The sequence below is a fragment of the Urocampus carinirostris genome, chromosome 7 (assembly GCF_059441175.1).
Source record: "Urocampus carinirostris isolate Australia breed hairy pipefish chromosome 7, RoL_Ucar_1.0, whole genome shotgun sequence".
NCBI lineage: Eukaryota > Metazoa > Chordata > Actinopteri > Syngnathiformes > Syngnathidae > Urocampus > Urocampus carinirostris.
Window position 1 is genome coordinate 41,468,609 of NC_142355.1, and position 21,729 is coordinate 41,490,337.

Below are 21,729 nucleotides of genomic sequence, written 5' to 3' on the forward strand. Positions count from 1 at the left end.
AGAACCCTGTTCTCTAATTTTTAGATGATTTATATTTATATTGTATTCTCGGACTATGAGGTGCGTTTAAAAACCCCAAATTGGCCGGAAATTAGAACGTGCGCCTTACAAACAGTGGATACGATTTAAATGCATACACTATTTATAAGTGTGCATTACTAAACAAAGTTTTTGCATTTATACTTCTGTATATGATTGATTAAGTGATAATCATTGCTGGCAACGGTAGTGAACCTTGGTTGTGGCAGTGAGGATGCCAAAGCTTACCACAAGACCACAGGTGGTACAAATGACATACAAAGAGTCATTAGAGCTTGTATCATTATCACACAATTTTTACTCACAGGACCAGAAATATTGATTGGCACAGTCTATACTGTCCGTTTACTTCCTCACCTTTCAACTAAGTATTATACAAGTTCTTTTACGTTACATATTAAATCGAGAGCCCTGCAACTGGCTGGCAACCGGTTCAGGGTGTTCCCTGCCCACAGCCTGAAGATAGCTGGGATGGGCTAGAGCAACCCCGCGACCCTATTCAGGATAAGTGGTGCAGATAAGGGAAGAATGGATGGATTAAACCAAGAGGTTATTGACGCACAGGTGAGGAAGTGGAGAGACTGTTTAACCAAGGGGTCAGCAACCTAAAATGTTAAAAAACCATATTGGAAAAAATATATTTGTCTACAACTGCAAAACAATAAAAGCCTTATATGAGTCTTATAATGAATGCAACACCTGTATGTATCTATATCAGCTTACTACAGTATGTTTATGACTTGGATGCAGCACATCCTGTGGCGAATATGTGACTACTCTATGCAGGATACCACCCTAAGTTTAACTTTCTTACAACATTATTGAATTATAGTATGTTTCATTGTTCAATGTTGAAATTTCAAAAATGTAATAATGAAATCAATTTTTGTTTTGTTCTTTTCATTTTTTCTGGGCGACAAAAAGAGTGCAATAAAACAGATCATGTATTCATAAACATAAAACAGGAGCCTTTTGAAAAGCCAAAAATCAAATTAATATAATTTAAGTCAGTGCATGGGTACAACGCAGCAGCATCCTCCTCTCTCTGATTTGATAACAAGCCAACATACCCATCCTTAGACCTGAGCAACAACACACAAATAATATCCCGAAGTGTCATTCAAAATATATACTAAATATACTGTATACCAAATAAAAACAGCTTACTTTTGGACTAAAACGTTCCTATGTCAGGATTGTAGATTGCATTCTTACTGGTTTAATGTGACTTTTGTCTTGAAATTGGTGCTTTTGTGAGAGTCTGTGAGCTTACGCTACGCTTGCTTCCAACACAGGAAGCATGGGAGAGAAGAAAACAAGCAAGAGAGAAATGTGGCAAAGTAGTTAAAGTGTAATATGTATTCTACACATTTTTACAAAATTGGAAAATCATTGAACACAGTTCAGGAGTGTCACTTACTTCCCATTTGTGAACACCACATTACACCGTGTGTTCAGCAGAAACATTATTTCTATGCCCGGGGTCTCCAACCTTTTTGAGTCTGAGAGCAACTTTAGGGGAACACGAAGGGAACCTTGATAACATAACATTAAACACTTTTGTGTCATGTTTTTCCTCCTACAAACTTTCTCTCTGATCTTTTTCACTTTGTAAACATTTTTGGAAAGGGAGCCACTATGCAGCGCTGAAGAGCACAGGATCATTCTGGTTGCTATGTTTAACCTATCAGAATGCACTATGCCAATCCAGTGTTTTTAAATTTACGTAAAAATAAGATAACTTCTAATGTCTTTTACACTCATCTGATGTCTCCACCGTGTCCTGTTCATATCATCTGTACCACTAGTGGTGAATTGCCGGCACCTTTACAGTACAGCTGGAATCCGGGTTTTATTCCATTTGCAAACAATGTTTTGTGAATTTTAATTAGCAATACTTCTTGACATATGCCGTAAGAGCCCAACGGTTATACACAAACAAACAGCTCTTACTTTAGTCTCAATTTTATGCGCCCTATTTTGTTCCTTATGTATAAAAAGGAAATGACAAAAGACTGCTTTGGGGGGGTGCGTCTTATAGTTCAGTGTGCCTCATAGTGCGTAAAATACAGTAGTTTTTTTCCCCCAAAAATTCAAATATATTTGCAACAGCTCACAAAAGTGCACACCACTAACTTTCGACTTTGTTTTTGCCACAGACAAGTGTTTCTGTGTCCATTGGCACTTACCTTATAGATGGCAGGTTTTGGACACAGATGGTTTGACCTGGAACGATTTGTCTGAAATGGAGAATATTGAACAGGACTACTGCGATCCGGCAAAAGAATCAAGCTCGTAAGTGAGCTTTATGTAACACATTGTAAGTGTCTTGTATGAGTAGCAATTTCTTAGAGTAGCATTCACATGGGGAGAGGGGTGCCTGGTGATTTGCAGTCAGATTTCATTTGATTGGCAGAGCAAGAAAGCAATAAATGAACTCTAGCATAGAAAAATGTTTTATTGTCCTACCTTAAGAGCGGCACGGCGGGTGAGTGGTAAGCGCATCCGCAGCACAGTTCTGAGGTCATGGGATCAAATCCAGCTACCAGCCTTCACTCAAAATCAGATGGGATCATTCAAAACTGTTCAAAAGTGTCACTCACTTCCCATTTGTGAACACCACATTACACCTTGTGTACAGCAGAAACACTATTCTAACCTTTTTGAGTCTGAGAGCAACTTTTGGGGAAGACGAATGGCACCTTGATAACATACTCCTAAACAATAATTTAAATGTAATTAATTAATTAATTAATATACATTTCTATCTTACTTACTTTTATTTGATAACTAATTTGTAATGATTAATGATTATTCAGATAGACTTAAGAATCTAGGAAACCGATAAACTTCAACATGCCATGTTTGATTTCTTCTTTACCTTTATAATTGTTTCAATTAAAAATGACAACTTTCACAACCATTTGCAGGAAATCACGTTCAATTTTTCAAGACGCTATTAGTTTCAGTTTCATGAATGCTGACTATATTTTTACATATGATAAGTGATGTCGATTTAACAAAAATAAACTCCTTACAAAATAAATCTTGCTGCCGTTTTGTTCATCTGCAAGTACAGTGTTATTTATTTAGGCTATTGTAAAAAGTTTCAGGGAGCTACTTATGTTTTTTTTATGTACACAAGTTGCTGCTAAGCCTAATTTTTTTCCTGCAGTGTTAGTTTTTGCTTTAGGTGAAAGATTAGTCATGATATTTGTGTTTGAATTCAGATTTTTGTTGTCACTGTAAAGGTTTTCATAAAGCTATTTAAGTTTTATTTAAATTTAAAACAAATATTCTTTGTTTCTTTTTCCATTATAAAAAATTGCGCCATTTTTTAAGCTTTTACAGCACATGACTACTAGCTCCAAATAACGGTTATCAGACCTCCTCTCAACACCAATAATCGGTATCTGTATTGGGCTTGAAAAACCCATACTGGTACATCCCCAATTCCTGTTATATCCAATGCTGAGCAAATGGGGTCAACGATACCCGTCGACTGCTCAATCATTGCTTGATTACGGTGATATACTACCGTGAAACCTTTATGTGATGTGTACCCACATTTTTTATTGATTAAAAAAATACTGGTAGATGTGTACGCAAATAAATACAGTATAAGCAAAACAAGGATTTTTTCTTTTTTTCTGTGCGGCCCGGTGTCAGTTTGCGCCCCATCGGTTGCCGATCACTGTTATAGTTAGAAAGATGTTAATTTTACTCAGTTTACTGGCTGTTGGTTTTTTTTTTTCTCTCGCTGGATAACAAAAATGAAATGCGATGTTGCCAGAAGTTTCAATTTTCAATGCATTTTCCTGGCAGTTGCATCCAGGCTCTTGCAATGCAACCGGTGGACTTCCTAAGCATGACTTGCAAGGGTCGTTCTGTGCGTCGCTTATCCACCACTTCCTCAGTGACAAAACACCCTTACGTCTCACTGATGACAAAGTGGCTCTGGTACTGGAAGGATAATGCTGGCCAATGGCAGGAGTTTGGTCTGGTAAGCTGTCAATGTTTGTTTGTTCCTGAACTAATCTCATCTCATTAGCTGCACCGCTTATCCTCAGTAGGGTCGCGGGGGTGCTGGAACCCATCCCAGCAATCATCGGGCAGTGGGCTGGGGACACTCTGAACTGGTTGCCAGTCAATCGCAGGGCACACAGGGACGGACAACTCGCTCGCTCATTCACACCTAGGGACAATTAGTACCGGCCAATTCACCTGAAATGCATGTCTTTGGAATGTGGGAGAAAACTGGAGTGACCGGAGGAAACCCACGCAAGCACGGGGAGAACATACAAACTAGCTAGATTTGAACCAACACATGAGGTTCCTAAGACCTTAGAACTGTGCCGCAAACGCGCTAACCACTGCGCCGCCATGCTGCCCTGTTCCTGAACTCATTAAATTTAATGAATAATCATCTGCTTCTTACTACCCCTTTTCGAACATATTATGTAACATTATTTTGTTGTTGAGTTATTGTTTTTGTTCTGTTTTTATTTTAATGTTCGAAATAAAGTTTTCATTCATTCATTCAATGCCAGAAAGTTATCTCAAATTGAAAGCCAATTCTTGTTATTTTGACTACAGAAAATTACGTGCTGTAGCTATAATCAGTTATAATATAGTAGAGCGTGCCCCACTCGTGGGCCACAAATCTCCTTCAAGGGGGGGCGAGCGCATTTGACTTTGAGGAAGTTTTTTTTTAACTTTCCCAAAATAAAATGCAATTGCACACCCACTACACTAGGGCGCAGTGGCCTTCTCATTGGCGCAGTGTTTTGTTTACATTAAGCCTCCACGCAGTGCATTAAGCACAGAGTTAAAGCATTGAGTATAAAGTGTAGACACCAAGTGGAGCAGACCCTCAAGTGACCCCATGAAAAAAAATTGTTGACACAGATGCAGAAACAGGTGAAGAGAGACAGGGTAAATAGACAAACAAAAGTCTCCTCCTGAAAGCTAGGACAAGGACGAGAAAATGTCTTCTTCTGAGACATAAAATATTTGAGAGCGTTATATAGTCATAAAATATATTAAAATAAAGTTTCAATCCTTATCTTTCATTAGAAAAATGTATGTTTCTAGCTTTTATCATTAATCGATAAATTTGATTTTTTTTTTAAACATTTTTGTTACTCCTTTTTATTCAAATATTGAAGTTTTGTACATATAGAGAAATTGTGCACAAAACAACACAATATTCTATAATATAAAACAATGAATAAAACAAGTGTTTGTAAAATAGCTTAACAATAAAAAGTCATGTCATGTTTATTTGTATAGCTGTTTAACACAAGGAGTTTCAAAGGGCTGCAAAGACCAGAGATTATTTCAAAGTGCAGACTACACCATCCCCTGATCTAAAACCTACGTGAGGGCAAGGAAGAACTCAAAACCTCAACATTCTTTAGAAGGGGCCGCACACGAGGTAATCCCCCTTCCAGAACGACTAGGCTGCAACGGATGTTGCAATAACAAATAATACACAGATATTGTCTACGTAAAATATAGGTCATTCATAAGCTATAGAATAGAAATGTGTTTTAAGCCTAGATGTAAACAGTTCCACTAAATCTCAGTGGGCAGAGCATTCCATAGCACCGGGGCCCGAATATAGAATGCTCTTGGACCTGCGGATCTCTTCTTGGCTCTTGGGATCACCAAAAGAAACACATAAAAAATTGTGTCATATATTTGATACAAAAAAAGCAAGGCAATATCTCAGGGTAATGCGAGTACTTCGTTGGATGTTTATGGCTTTTTATTTCAGGGTTCCCTTGTAAAGTCTTAAAGGGCATTCAATTCCTTATTTTATAAATAAGGCCTTAAATGGCATTAAAATGTCTTAAATCCAATTTTCGAAAGCCTTAAAAATGTGAACACATTAACAAGATTTATATTTGTTTGAACAATTTGTTTGGGTCGAAAAGGTTTGAACAAAAATGATTTAGTAACATTTATCAATTGTCTTTTTTTGATTATTCACCGATTTACACATATATTTTATCATTGCATACACGCAGGGTTGAAAGCTAGGGAAAAAAGGCATGGCTTTTAGTTCGAATTTTACGGTAAATGTTTTTATAAAGGGCAGCACGGCGGCGCAGTGGTTAGCGCATGTGCGGCACAGTTCAAGTCATGCCCCACTCACGATCAACAGTGCTACGGTGGAGAGCATGAGCAATACCAAGTTCCCAGGTGTGCATAATAGTGAGGACCTGTCCTGGAGCCATAACATCACATCCCTTGCCAAAAAAGCCCATTGACGCCTATATTTGACCTACAAACTCAGGGAAGCAAATGCTACAATCCCCATTATGCTCTCATTCTACAGAGGCACCATAGAACGTATCCTGACCAGTGGATGTATGCAGAGTACGAGTAAAAAAATGTCTTGTGCAAAGATTGTCCCACCTCAGCTGTGCATGCCTGCAGGTCATCCAATGTGATCATGGGCCTATTTTTTGCTTTTTTGATTTGTTTTCTCCTTATTTGTGCCTAAAAGTCAGAGGGATGGGCAGGTCTTCGTAGATTTGCAGTGTTGTTGTGCGCTCCCTATTATTGCTTGCACAGTGCTCTGGGAGGTTTGTAAATGTTGCAAAATCTTCTTGTATCCCATTCCTGCTTTAAACTTTTCCACAACTTTATCCCAGACCTGCCTGATGTACTAATTCTTCATATTGCTCTCCATCCTCCAGTGTCTCTTTTCACAGACTTCTTAGTCCATCACAGAGCTGATACATTTAAACTGGGACTTAATGACACGCTGGAGCACTCTTTGTCATTTTTAGTCCTTTAAGTTGACATTGGATCATTAAGAAGTCATCAGGGAACTTCTAGAGTCAGTTGTCTGAGCTGAGACAACACGGGCCAATTTTTTTTGCAACACCTACTTTTTAGTTATTCTATTGTCAACTTAATAATATAAAATGTTGAAAAAAGTTAGGTTCCACTGAAATTATGTTCAGTTTTTTAGCCTCAAGTTTTAAGTCTGAAAATGACCAAAGGTTATTGGGGTTCAATACTTTTGCTAGGCACTGTATGTTTAAAATATTTTGTTTGCCTGTGTCCCTTCAGAACACACCTAGCACGCCAGCCTCTCTTAGTTCCGAAGAACTAGAGAAAATGTACGTGATGGAAACAAAGACACAAGTTTCCTTTTGTGCTGGAAAACACCAGTATGTGATCTACCTGGGAAACCGAGACGGAAGTCAGTCGATGTATCAACAAAATACCAAACATTTAACCAAGCGGGAAATCAGGAGGAGACCTCGCTTTCTGTCCAGCATCGAAGTGGCACTTAGACGCAAGGAGTAAGATCGCCTGCTATGCATTCTTTTTTATTTTATTTTATTCTTTGGCAGGGGCTAGTGATTAAATTGGCGGTCTCCATTGTGGTGCCCCCAAAGGACAGTTAATGTCCCCGAAGACCTAATCTGAAAAGAGCTCATCAGTGTTGGGTCATTGTGATTTTCTAGTAATTTATTTTATTTTTACCAGTAGAATCTATTTGACCCTTTAAAAAAAACTGGTAATAGCATAGTAATAACATAGCAATAAAAGAAAACAATATTTTTGAAATTCAAATAAATAAATTTTAGTTCATGGGCTTTATGGACAAAATCATTCTATTCAAGTATTCATAATTATTTTTAAGAAATGTTTTAAAAAATAGTATGATAACCTATTTGTTCAAATTGTATTTATTTATTTTACTGGAAATACAGCAAATTAAATTCAAATTTCTGGGTTTTATAATGTGACTGAGCAAATATGTGCAGTTTTTTTATCTAGCTATCTGGCTACCTTTTTAGCTTTGTAGCTAGCTATCATCTTGCCTTTTTAGCTATTAAGCAAGCTATCTAGCTAGGGAAATAGTTTTTTTTCAATGCTATCTAGCTTTTTTTTTGCTAGTTTTAGTTTTTCTCATGTTTACCAAGCTATCAAGCTACCATTTGATCTGTTTAGCAAGGCCTTTATTCTTAAAATGTATACTGGGTGGCTTTTGCGCTAATTAGGAACAAAAAGTTGCTCTCAACCTGGATAGGGTTGGAGACCCCTGGATTAAATGATCAATCTTTACTTCATGTTTTGGAACCCATAGTGTTTAAAGTTACAATACAAGAAAAAGAGCATGTATATGTTTTAGAAATGCAAAGAAAAAGTGTCCCTATTAAGACTAATGTACTGTATTCTTCAGACAATAAAGCGCACCTCAAAAAATGCAAATTGGCCAGGAATTTAAAAATACGCCTTATAACTCGGTGTGACTTATATACAGCGAAATATGGTGGATAAGATTGGAAAAGCATACAGTATTAATGTTTGTGTGTTACATATTTATTCTTCAGTTAATGATTGAACGATTGCTAATCATGCATGTAACAAAGCCACGAGCGGCTGCCTTTTCCAGCAGCTGCCCTATTGTTTTATTGTCTGCTCCTATCTTCAGTGTTTTTTCTTCCCGTTTTGACAACTACACTATGGATTACTTCTATCCTATGGACATGGGTTTTAACGCACAAGAAATGCGTGTATTCAAGGAATTTCAACTCCTTGCCCTGAAGAATTCTCGTGCCGGCGTGATGAAGGGGCCTATCGTGGAGGAAGAGCCGAAGCTAGCGAAGCGGCTAGCGGCGTTATAAGTCTTCGGCACCATCCGTAATCATGGTAAATGCGAACTCACGACCAAATAAGATCATCGAGTGCTGGTGGAAAACATCGAAGCGCACAGGGAGCGCAGTTGCTGTGTTTTGCGGAAACGTGGCTCACGTTTAGCATTCCGGACGCTAACATGTAGCCACCCGGAGCTACCCGGAGCAATCCGGCTTCAACGCCGCTAAACAGAGACACGAAAGCCGGGGGGAATCAGGGAGGAGGCGGACTTGCTAACACGAGGTGGTGTATCCCTGGATTTTCACAAAGAAAAGTCTTCCATCTGCCGCAGGGATGTCGAATTCTGGCGTGACGTCATCCACTTCGCTACAAGCACCCCTAGGGCATCATGTTCATCTGTTAATAAACAACGGGGTAGACTGCTGGAAGTGTGAATTTCCCTACGGGGATGAATAAAGTATCTATCTATCTATCTATCTAACAGAAATTTTGGTTGTGACGATGAGGGCGCCAACACTTTACCACTTGACCACAATTGGTACATATAACATCCAAAAATGCAACTGACTTTATCTCATTACCACACTATTTTTACAGTTCCAAAAACGCCAATTTGCATAGTGCATTCTGTTGAACAATTAAATTGTTCACCTGTGCGTCAATCATCTTGCGAAAGACAGAAACAGAAAAGTATTTCAACAAAATACTATGCATGTTCTTTTAATACCTTTACACATTAAAACGAGAGTTTATTGACGCTCAGGTGAGCGGTTGGAGGGTATAGTCAACCTATGAGAATGCTCTATTTAAACCCGTGTTTCTATCACCGTGAGTAAAAATGGTGTGGTAATGAGATAAGCTCTATTGTTTTTTCGATTGTTATCTGTACCACCGTTGGTCCAGGGATAAATTGCTTGCTCTGTCCACTCCACGCATCGGCCCAGTATTGCAGTACCTCCGGGAACGGTGCATTCGCACTGATCGCTCCTTGGATCTGTGGCTAGGACCTTGACTCAGCCTCTTGGCTGAAAGCAAGTGTCTCGCCCCCTTGGCTTAGAAGCGTATTATGATTTGACCGATAACGGACAATGGATAATTGATAAAGAATATAGAACAATAAACCTTACAAAATCCCCCCCCTAACCATTGTTCAACTTCTGTTGCAAATAATGTTTTGCAATCTTTAAAGAAAAATAGAGTTGAGTTTAACTTAGTCTTGGAAGATGCGCTTGAAGAGGTCCTCCTCCGTGGTAAAATGTGGCCGAAAAAGGCGTCCGACCATTTTCTCAACCGCATCATGTTTCCTATTCCACTTTCATTTCAAAAGAAACGGCTTGCCTCTTTTTTACACTTTACACTAACCATATTGAATGGATGCATGAGATATTAAAGTTCTTCGTGCGCTAGAGATACAGTACACATAGAATGTTTACACACAAACGAGGAAGTAGAAGGCGGATTTCTTTTTAGAAGTGGATGTTGGGTGACCTCTCGTAGCGCCACCACACACCGGTAGTGGCGGAAAGAAGCCCTACAGTACAGTACAGTCCCAATATTTTTCGACATCCTTAAAAAAATGTTCGTATCAGACGGTTGTAAGAAGGGGAGCAGTGCTTGGAGCGACGCCATAATAAATCCCTTTAGTACATAGCGGCGTTATTTTTCAGTAACTAGGTAATCTAACTAATTAATTTTTCCGCCGTTACCATTACTGATGGTCAAAAGCAGTGTGTTACGTATGTTTTGTTTTCTTGTGCGTTCATCTATGCGTTAAAGTATGTTTTTGTGCCTGCCTTTAGGTACGGATTTGCTCTTGTTTCTGTATGTTTTTGTGCTTGTTAACGTTCGTTTTTGTGCCTGTTTTTTTCGTGCGTGTGCTAAAGTACAGTTTTGTTCGTGCGTTTAAGTATGTTTTCATGCATATACATACGCTTTTGTGCTTGTTCACCTATGAGTTTGTGCTTGTTCACGTCCGTTTTCATGCTTGCGTTTATGTACTTTTTTGTGCGTGTTTCCGTACATTTTTGTGCTTCATTATGTCCGTTTTGTTGCCTGTTTATGTACGTTTCGTGCATGTGTTTATGTGCGCTTTCACGCGTGTGTGTTTACTTACTTTTGTGCGTGTTTATGTACAAATTGATTGTTATATTATTATTTTGTTTAGTTTTTATGACAGGGTCAGGTGCGCCTTGGTCCACCAGAGGGCACAAAATCAGTTTTTATTTGGGACAGGTGTGTCAAATAACCCCACACCTGTCCCTAAATAGGCTCATCCTTTAAAAAGACATTAGGGCAGCACTCAGGGTCAAGTGATTTTCATTTTCCACCTTTGTTTCCGCCAACACTTTTTTAAAGTCCATCCTAGTATCCTCAGTTTTGTCCAAATGTCATTATGAAAAGTGAGCCCAATTAGGGACAGGTGTGGTGTGATTTGACTCACCAGTCCCAATTAATGTATCCGACAGCGAGCGCGAAGCCACGCCCACCATAGTTACAGTATCCAGGAATCACAAGCGAAGCAAATATGGCGGCTGAAACAGCGAGCGATTCTTTAGACGCTATTCCTGATAGCTTAGCCGTGTAATTTCTTCCTTACTATGTAAAATTATCTCATAATTCAGCAAAAAAGGGTCTCACTTATTATTATTATTGTTATTATTATTTTCATGGCATCAAGGTGTCCAAAAATGCTAATAATATTTTAACGGTGAATGCAAAATGTTGGCGATCTATAAGGAAGTCAGAAGCCCTGTAACAAATGCACATCGAAATAGATTCAGATATGTGAGAGATAATGGCATATAGAGGATATACAATGAGTGATCCAGTATATAAAATTAATGACAACGAGTGGTGTCATTTCTATTTGTTTCGAGTCTCAAGGAACACATGGAAATGATATCGCGCGTTTCATAAATTTGATAAACTGGGTCACATATTGTAGTTAGATAAATAGATAGATAGATACTTTATTCATCCCCGAAGGGAAATTCACATTTCCAGCAGCATCCCTGAGCTGAGAACAGTACAATAATAAAGCCAAAAGAATACAATATACAAATACCCAGTGTGACGTGCAAATGCCCACTGTAGCGTGTTATATAGAGTAACTAAATAGTGCTACACAGAATACATATTGCAGTAAGATTCGGTAATATCCAATGTAAGTGGTGTGGTTTAATGTGGGCCTTTACTCTGCCGGGTGGAGTTAAAGAGCCTCATGGCATGAGGAAGAAAAGATCTCTTCAGTCTGTCCGTAGTACAAGACAGTGACAGCAGTCTGTCGCTGAAACTGCTCTTCTGTCTGGAGATAATGCTGTGTAGTGGATGCGATGGATTGTCCATGATTGACCTCAGCTTTTTCAGTGCTCGTCTTTCCGCTACTGTTGTTATTCCATAATTTACAAGTTTTACCTTAATCACGAACCGCCACCTTCGCTTGCATTTGTTTTGGTCATATGCTAACGAGGGTGCAGTAATATACTCAAAGAAAGTACAAGTAAAGCGGCCGCAGTAACTTACAAACTGCCTGCTGTTGAATGTAGACCACATTGGCTACCGAGGATATTTATCAAAATGACTACAAAACATCTACAATAAGGTTGTTATAAACAAATTAGACATTATTATTTGTAGACATTAAATACTGGGTTTCAGTGCGTACGCCGATCTCCGACTATGATGTGACCAAGGTAACATAAGACAAAGTCAATGGCCAGAAGCTAACGGTACGATTTTCTCTTACTTAGAACTAACAGATAACGTAATAAAAATAAAACACTTGTTGTAGAAAAAAAATAACTTCTTCGGTTCCTATCAATCCTCTGCACGTTGACTTGATCGCGAAGCCGCCCGCATGCCTTTAACCATCTCAAACATTTCTCCAAATTAGTTTTTGGCTGAGAAAAAGGGACAAAGCTCACCCCTACCAATCGTTCTGGATACCTCTGATTTACATTACAAGTTCCCCAGACACATTGTCCAGCCATTTTGATACAAAACACTACGAGCGTGTGGATTACATGTGCATTGTCTGTCGTACAAAGATGGCCGACCTAAATCGGCAGCCACGAGCTGTCGTCTGCCTTGTGTTCTGATTGGCTGAAAACAAGCGCTGTCGGATATATGGATTACAAACTGATTAGGTATTAAGGGGGTGCGCCTTGTAGTGCATTAAATACAGGAAAGTTTTTTTTTTCTGTATTTTTAGTCCCGCTTTATCGTCCGAAAGACATAATTTACAACGGAGTTCAATCTTTGCTGAAGATTTCCCTCCCCATTGGGACAAGACTGCTCTGCCTGAGATTGGATACAAGGTTTCATTGTTTATTATCATCTATGGCTTAAGGTTCTTTTTGCAGACCTATTAAATGAGCTCCTTATCGTTCTTTTTAGCTCGTGCCTCTTTCCAAGTCTACAGAGTACAACCGCTTTGAATCTTTATTCAGAGTGACCATGCCAGGCACAAAGATCCACGAAATCAAGAGAGTCCAGAACCCTTCTCTGTGGAAACGATTCTTGTTGTATGTAAATCTCACACACACATCAAACCCGGGGTTTTCAACGTGGTCCCGGCAGGCACCAGGGTCCCCACTTAGAACAGTTGAGATTCCTGCTAAACTGTTCTTAGAATAGATCACAAGTGTTGGGTCATTGCGATTTTCTGGTCAAATGATTTTTGACTAAGTCAAATTAACCTTACTACCTATTTATCCATATATTTTTTTTTTCTCTTTGTCTGATTTTCTTTCCTTCTTTCTTTCTTTTCCTTCATTTTATTTTCCTTTCTTAACATCTTTCTCTAACTTTCTTTTTGCCTTTTTTTCTATTTCTCCCTTTCTTTTTCCCTTCCTCTCTTGTTATTTTGCTCATTCTTTCACTCTCTCTTCTTGTCTTTTCTCTTTCTCCGTCGTTTTTTTTTCTCTCCCTTCTACTTCCAATAATTAACCTCGTGATGACAACATGGTAAGTAGTGCAAGATATTCATTTCTCAGATGAAAACTGGGTGCCCCTTTGCACCAATAAATAGCAAAAAGTAGTTATCCGCTTAAAAACGGTTGGAGACCCCTGCCTTAAACTATAACCTGCTGTATAAATGTGTCCACTGGATGTCACCAAAGCCAGGTACCACTCCAAAGCAAACCACACACTGTAGCTTTTTGACGACTATGTATCAACTAAAGAACATTTGAGGAAACACACATCCCAGTAGTTTGAGGTGTCCTTAATGAGGTTACAAAATTTTTCTCTATGAACTCCCTCATCATTCTGCCAGCGGGCCATCTAACTGTTAATACAAAATCGTGTCTTCACGATGTCACCAGTCACTGAAATATGCCATGCCACATATCATTGGAAGGCTTAAAATCTTGGAATTTCAAAACGTACTTATCACAGAAACATCACAACCAGTCCGAAACATGAAAATACGATAAAGCTGGCATAGCTCACAAATTACATCCCCTGGCAGTCATCAAATGAGATGATTGTCTGCAAACATGGCCTGGTTAAATTCAGGGCCGTCCAGTAAATCCAACCATGTAAAACATTTACCTTCAAACACACGTTAATGCCGATAAATTTAAAAAAAGCCACTTAAACGCATTGTTTGACGATTATTGTTGTAATCAGTTTGTTTCACTCCACAATCCCGTCTAAAAGATGATTTGCAGTCTGGCTATTAGCCTCTGATCTTTTGACAACACTCTAGGCCAATTGCAGGCTTTTTTTCATGGTCTACAGCCTTTATTAGCCTATAAGGGCCTGCATTGATAAAATTGAGATTGCCTTTGGATACTTTCAGCCAGTAGTAACCATATCAAATGATAATTGACACATTGGTCAGAAGAAGAATATGCAGATATATACTATGTGTATTCGAAAGTAAACGTGCATAACGCCATTAGTGATTCATTTTTACACAACATTAATACACGCAAGGGCGGCTGGGTGGGTGGCGCGCAGCCCCACGGTGCGGAGGTTCAGCTACTGCAGCCTCCCCGTGTGCAGTTTGCATGTTCTCCCTATGGCTGCGTGGATTTCCTCCGGGAACTTCGGTTTCCTCCCACATTCCAAAAGTATGCATGTCAGGTTAATTGGCCGGTCCAAATTGTCCCTAGGTGTGAATGAGGGAATGAGTTGTCTGTCTCTGTGTGCCCTGCGAATGGATGGCAACCAGTCCAGGGTGTCCCCTGCCCACTGCCCGAAGATAGCTGGTATAGGCTCCAGCACCTCTGCGACCCTACTAAGGATGAGTGGTGCAGATAATGAATGGATGGATACTATGCGCAAGTATGCAAAATCATTGATTAACTTCAGGAAATAGAAGTCAAACATTTACAACTCTTTAAAAATGTCTTAAAAATTGGCCAAAGTAAAATACACAGTTGCAGAGGTTTCTTAGCTGTAAACTGGTTGTCTCCTAATAGCCACTTTCAGAGACGCCTAGACCTACCCATAGAAAATTGTGTAAAATACAATGTTTAATTTTTCAGATTGCAATCTCAGGTGAGTTCTGGCAGTTTTCTTTTATTGTAGGATGAAAACGTTCCAAATGTCAACCCAAACCCACCGAAAAGATGAAAAGTTAAATCAAGCCTATTTAAGAATTTCACGTACTTGCACATTCAACAAAAGGAGCTGCAATGATGATTTCAGTCAGAGTAATATTACAATATAGAATATTTTAAAGTTACAAACACATACGATAATCTGTTTTTTTATTTAACGAATTAAGTTTGTTTTTTTTGCCTCTAGGATGTCCTTAATTACACACGCTGTCCCTTTAAACGAGTGTTTGTGTGCTATTTTTGATGACTTGCAGTGTGCATAAATTAGATTAGCTTTAATTGATATGATTTCTCAATTATTGTTTTTATTTTTTTAGCAAGGCACAGTCGATTAACACAACGAGAGATTACATTTTAGTCAAGGAAACAAAATACGAGTTTGACACCCCTTCTTTACATAGAATGGATGTGATAAATGTATGATTTATTTTTGTGTATGTCCAGGCAAAGAGATGAGATGAAGAAGAGGAATAAGGGGACATCCGTTCTTGAGCATTACTTGTTTCACGGGACAAATGGAAACCTGACAGAAGCCATCTGTGAGCAAAACTTTGACTGGAGGTTGAACGGCCTCCACGGCACCAAATACGGCAAAGGTACATGCTCGCTATTGTAATTCATTCATTTGACAAATATCAGCGGGGTAATGTCTAGTACAGAAAAGGAACAAACTATGCTGTGATTAACTCAATCATTGCCAGAAGTTTTTCTCAAATTGGGAGTGCCGATGTCAGCCGAATATTGCCATTTAGCCTCATTTTTGAAGGCCCACAGAAAATATAGTTTTGTACCTACTATATACTGTAAAAGCATAGGACACATTAAAATAAAGTCTGGAGCTTATTTTTCGTTAGAAACAAAGTATGTTTTTTGGTTGATTATTTTTTTTCGTAAATAACATTTGAAAATTACTAAGTGTTAGGTCTATCACCTTACATCTCGAATAAAACACACAATAGGAGACATTAATTTCAGCTCACAAAGAGATGTTAGGCTCATTCTGCATCTCCCACCATCCTATGAGTTGCTATCTCCTTCCCCTACCTGTTTTTTTTTTCTTTGTTATTGTTTGTCTTGCTGTCGGTCATCCCTCTTGAGGGATATGACTAAGGTAGATAGATAGATAGATGCATTTCCAATTTTATGCACCATTTTTTTCCAAGTATATAAGGCGCACCAGATTGTAAGGCACCCAACTTTCCGGCTATTATGGGTTTTTTAATGTGGCCTCTTAGTTCGGAAAACAGAGTATTTGGAGGAGTGCAACAAAAACATTCTCAAAACAAAATTCAATGTACTGTATTGAATAAAATTTAGAAACCTGTTCAATCACAACAGTCTTTAGACATGCAGAGCCATGAGACGTATGCTAAGGTCTCCCATCCATTGAGTACATGGCAAAGAGATAGAGGAGACCAAGTATTTCTTCATATGAGAAAACTTTATACATGAATGCTTGGAATTTTTCTCACAATTAGTGTCGGCTAATGGAATATTTTAGTGTGTGTCATGGTTGCCATGGCGGTCAATTTGTCCCCGCCATGTGGCGCCAGGTTCTGTCACGGTTGCCACGGCCCCGCCCACTGACATTAGCTGAAACGCATTGACAGATTGCTGCTTTGAAAATGTTTTTGTGTCACTCCTGCGTATATTTATGCCAATTTAATTTATATTCACTGCAGCGCCAGTTCATTTGACAGCTGTGGACACAATCCGCAAAAGAGTGTCTGATTCGCGGCACAATGTGTTACTTTTCTGTTGTAGACATATTCCCCCTGATGTTTTGTGTTTAAAATGTAGAAAATAAGGAGCGGCTTGTAGTCTGGATTTTACTGTAGTCAACTCAACATCATTACATGTTTAGTGATGAGTAAAAAATGTCTTTACAGGAAGCTACTTTTGCAAAAACGCTTCTTACGGAGATAGGTATGCCTCAGCCAGCAACGGGAAGAAGAGCATGTTTGTGGCCTTGGTGCTGGTGGGACGCTACACAGAGGGAAAAAGTCATTTTCTTCGTCCACCATCGGAAAAATTTACCACAGTCTTATTTGATAGTTGTGTTGATGACGAAAAAAGCCCTAGCATTTTTGTTATCTTTGATAGTCATCAGATATATCCAGAGTACATTATTGAATACTCTTGAGCAGCGGTGGGCAAACTACGGCCCACCAACGGATATAATTTGGCCCGCGAGACAAGGCATAAAAGAGCACAAGATAAAAATAAATAAACCGCATCACGTCAAACAATTACCTAAATAAGCAAAACAGAATGTACACTTGTACGTTATAGAATTTGAATTCATCTTTCTCATGCTACCTGCACGTTTTTAACGCGACAACTTCAAAGAAACATAATTACGACTTAATTTTTTGGTCATCAAACTTGTATTTGAAATCATTACATGAATGCTAATAAAATTACTAAAACAAAAGCATTGATCAGTTTTACTAAAAAAATAGTAATCTGGAACACACCAGGCAAGCCACGTTAGAAATGAATAGAAAGGACATTATAACTTCTTTCTTAGTAGCACAGTAAATCTGTCATTAAATGTGACCAAATCTACCTAAATCAGTCACCGTAAGGTAAATATCACATTTTTTTGTTTTTTTAAGATTTTTTTTGAGTGCTTCTAAATAATAAAGAACATACTTGAGTACGCGGAGCATGAACTTGACAGAGGCTGCTATGATGACACAAGCCAGGAGATGTCAGCATTGAGAAAAAAGTTCTGTACAGCTTCTTCATTTAACTGTTTTAACACTCAAAATAGTTTTAATTTAATATTTTCAGGATGACAAGTGAGGCACAGCATCATTGGCCTCACCCTGACAGCACATCACATATTGTTTTCAAATGCAAAATCCTCTAAAGCAGGGGTCGGGACCTTTCTTGACCCAAAAAGCCATTTGAGCAAAAAAAAAAAAAAATAAATAAAAATAAAAAAAATGTGTATATATATATATATATATATATATATATATATATATATATGAAAGAGCCATATTATATGTTTTAAAAGAAAATTGAACAAAACTGCCAACGGAAAATTCTTCAGCAGATTTTATTTTACTATGCGATGTTTGACGATTTGATAAAATTTAGGAAATAATTATGTAATAACCTTTGTCCCATTTCAATATATATCGATATATAATCTATTTATATGTATATATATATGTATATATATATATATATATATATATATATATATATATATATATAAAATCACTTAAAATGTGTCTCCCTCCCACTCAATTTAACTATCATTGTCATTTATTTCCTAAATAATGGCTTTAAAACAAGAAGCATCAAAGTTATTTCGTAAACATGTCACAAAATACTGTAATCAAGGATACTGGCGTATTGACCTTCAGTGCAGACAGCACTCTGCGAGGAGGAGTGTGCGTGCCCTGTGTATAGCTACATAGCTTCTGTGTCATTAAAGTTTGTTCTGTGGCTTTCCATCATAAAGTGTTTTAACAATGAAGATAGATTGTATAATGAGCTTCCAAATAAAGTATTAGTGAGCAATTTGCAGCCAAAACGGGGTGGTCTGTTTGTGTGACACCTTGACTGTAAACTTCAGTAAAAATAGTGTCTAAATATACTGAACCAAACCCATTTGACACTCACTATTGTCGTGGCTTCGCAGGTGTGACAATGTAAGGAATTTAAGGAATTAAGGAATTGACCTATGGCAAAGCCCCGCCCTCAAATGCGATGAGGCAATCACAGTGCATGTTGCAAACACACTCGGACATTCTAAGTTCCCTCGTCCATAGAAATGCATTGCAGTTGGTCAGTTTTCGTTCATTTTTTCGTGTTGTTTCTTAAATTTCAACTTTAAAATGGTCAAACGATATGCATGGGGTTCATGCAAATCCCCGAGGTATCTAGAGCAGTGATTTTCAACCACTCTGCTGCAAAACACTAGTGTGCCGTGAGAGATCATCAGGTGTGCCGTGAGAAATTATCCAATGTCACTTTTTAAAACTTACAATTTTATAAAAGATTTATGACTCATTTTCTGTAAATATTATGTCATTGTCAAGTGTCTATGCTGTAAAAACTTGGGGTATTATAAATTTTATTGTAATTAAACATACTTTTCAGTGTCATTTTATAACATTTTTGGTTAGTGGTGTGCCACAAAGTTTTTCCAAGGTAAAAAACATGCCCTGACTCAAAAAAGGTTGAAAATCACTGATCTAGAGGTGATGGTCTGTATATTTTACACTTTCAAATGCCACATTCAAATCGAGACTCCGCTTTGGATAAAGCAATGTGGCACCAACTCAAAGTGGATGAAGTTAATGATGTCTACATGTCAAGTCAAGTCATTTTATTTTTGTATAGCCCTAAATCGCAAAGAGTCTCAAAGGGCTTCACAAGTTATTACACAGACTATTTTTCAGATTATTATACATTCTAAGGTGGGTCAACATAGTATTTGAGGCAACATATTGTCACATTTTTGGAGAGAAATATCAAGTTATTTACAACGCTAACATCTGTAGCGTTTGGCGGTGTTGGCCAACGTTGGCTCTTGGTTGTGTTCTACATAACATTACTTTGTTTACTGAGAGTTCAGTGTACTTTGGTAATCATACGAGAGTATGAAAAATCTAGCTAGGCTAACATGGAGCTTTAAACAAGGTTTAGATTAATAAAAGCTAGTAGCAATAACAAAGCCTATTTCTACATGTCAAGTCTAGTTAGATCAGTGGTTCCCAAAGTGGGCGCTAGGATTTCACTGGGGAGCAAAGGGGACGCCAGTCTGCAAAAGTTTGGGAACCATTGAGTTAGATTAATGACAACAGGATGAGATTTATCCCGTTTACATTGTGACATGTAGCCTATATTTTTTGCCTAAATCTGAAGCTTTTCATCGACCTTCTCAACAGGTCAAGTCATATTTATTTGTATGAACCTTCATCACAAAAAGTCTCAAAGGGCTCCACAGATATAACATCAGCTGTATAAAATATTCTTGTGGGAACAGGAATTTTAAGCAAATTTTGGGAAAAGTAAACATGTAACTTGGTTTCTAAAGAATCCAAATGCCAAATATGATGATATCAATGATAATAATATTGTTATGTGAAGTTCATACTCAGGTAAAAAAAACAAAAGAGAGCTAGATAGCTAGCTAAAAAAGTAAAAGACAAATAAGTGTGTTGTATTTCCTGTAAAACAAGTCAATACTTTCAACCACTAAATGTTCAGTGGCCTCAGAGCTATCTATAGACACCGTTTTTATTTCTTTCTGTGTACTTTTTGCCCTCTATTGCCCGTAAAAGCAGCATTGTGCTATGACCAAAACTAACTATGTAGGAAATCATTAATATATAGTTCAGGCCATTTTAGTGACTTTTTAGATGACATGTGAGCTTTCTGGGCCGAACAAGTTTTAATTTCCTCCTGGAAAATGTATCGTACCGTGAAACTTGCCTTAAAGCTCTTCACAAAATCTTGAATGTTTTCAACGTGAGTAAAGGGTGCGGGGCTAGTCATATGTCAATTAAGCAAGCTCTATTTTATCCCCGAACAATATGTATTCGTGAAAAGAACCATAAATGGCTCGCGAGCCGTAGGTTCCCAACCCCTGCCATAAAGTATTACAATCATCTGTACATCTCAAGAGACAAAGAATGTCTAGCTGCTGTAATTGTGAGGCCAACAAAGACATTGTCTCATATGTCAATTCTTCTTGTAAGCTTGACAAAAATGCCATTTTTGGGTCCCAGGGTGCTTGATGACTTCAACTCAAGTGGAACCTAAAACAAGATAGAAACAAAAAACAATCCTGTTGAGGTTAGGGCTCTAAAATAGTGGTTAGCTATTGAAGTGCACCAGTTTCAAATGTGACTTCGCCGAACCCTTTTTAGTGTGAAATAAAATGTGTTTGTTTTTTATTTAAGACCACAATTATATGGATTTTGTACTATTTACTTCTACTTGATCATATTCTTTTAAAGTAACAGTACTTCTACTTGAGTAAAAGTTTTGGGTACTCTACCCACCTTTGTTCTTGAACCCCGAGGCTCCACTGAACCCCTGAGACTGCCTCACCGAACCTCTGGGGTCCGATTGAACCCAGCACCAAAACAAGGTTTTGCTCAGATAATGCAGCTCACCTTTGTGTCAGAGCAGGACACAATGTTGAACTTGTTGAAGAGACGGACCAGAGCCACCTTGATCTCCAATTGGGCCAGCCGCATGCCCACGCAGTTACGCGGGCCGGCCCCAAAAGGAAGATATGCAAACGTATGTCTGCTCCCTTTAGCCTCGGGGGTGAATCTCAAAGAGAAAAGGAAGAATACATCACAATATGCCACTTTTTATTTCCCAAAAAATTGCTGGTACCAAAAAAACAACAACCTTTTAAAACCTTTCTTTTGAGTTTGGTTCATAACCTATATTTAAAGGTAGGGTGCGTAGTTTGAAGTGTCCTTAACTAGCGCAAAATGAAATATTTTCTCTTTTGTAT

General features: G+C 38.2%; 2 protein-coding genes across 8 annotated transcripts in view; one reads left to right on the top strand and one right to left on the bottom strand.

Moving 5' to 3' along the window:
- parp12a (poly (ADP-ribose) polymerase family, member 12a) overlaps positions 1-19,351 on the top strand; it is a 35,344-nt gene extending 15,993 nt beyond the window's left edge. Inside the window, exons 5-11 of one of the 3 annotated variants that reach the window (XM_088340994.1) lie at positions 2,199-2,334; positions 3,865-4,042; positions 7,126-7,361; positions 12,896-12,980; positions 13,060-13,187; positions 15,678-15,829; positions 17,123-19,351. In XM_088340994.1, coding sequence (XP_088197120.1) covers positions 2,199-2,334; positions 3,865-4,042; positions 7,126-7,361; positions 12,896-12,980; positions 13,060-13,187; positions 15,678-15,829; positions 17,123-17,376 — 1,169 coding nt within the window. In that variant the 3' untranslated portion in view covers positions 17,377-19,351. Of the gene's footprint in view, positions 1-2,198; positions 2,335-3,864; positions 4,043-7,125; positions 7,362-12,874; positions 12,981-13,059; positions 13,188-15,677; positions 15,830-17,122 lie in introns of all 3 variants that reach the window. The other 2 variants (XM_088340993.1, XM_088340995.1) reach the window with 2 other exon arrangements.
- The window catches only part of tbxas1 (thromboxane A synthase 1 (platelet)), a 32,314-nt gene continuing 25,761 nt past the window's right edge, over positions 15,177-21,729 (bottom strand). For all 5 annotated transcript variants that reach the window (XM_088341001.1, XM_088340996.1, XM_088340997.1 and 2 more), the window contains 2 exons: positions 21,377-21,539; positions 15,177-21,016 (listed from right to left, as the gene is read on the bottom strand). In XM_088341001.1, the coding sequence (XP_088197127.1) occupies positions 20,933-21,016; positions 21,377-21,539 (247 nt within the window). In that variant the 3' untranslated portion in view covers positions 15,177-20,932. The remainder of the gene's footprint in view (positions 21,017-21,376; positions 21,540-21,729) is intronic.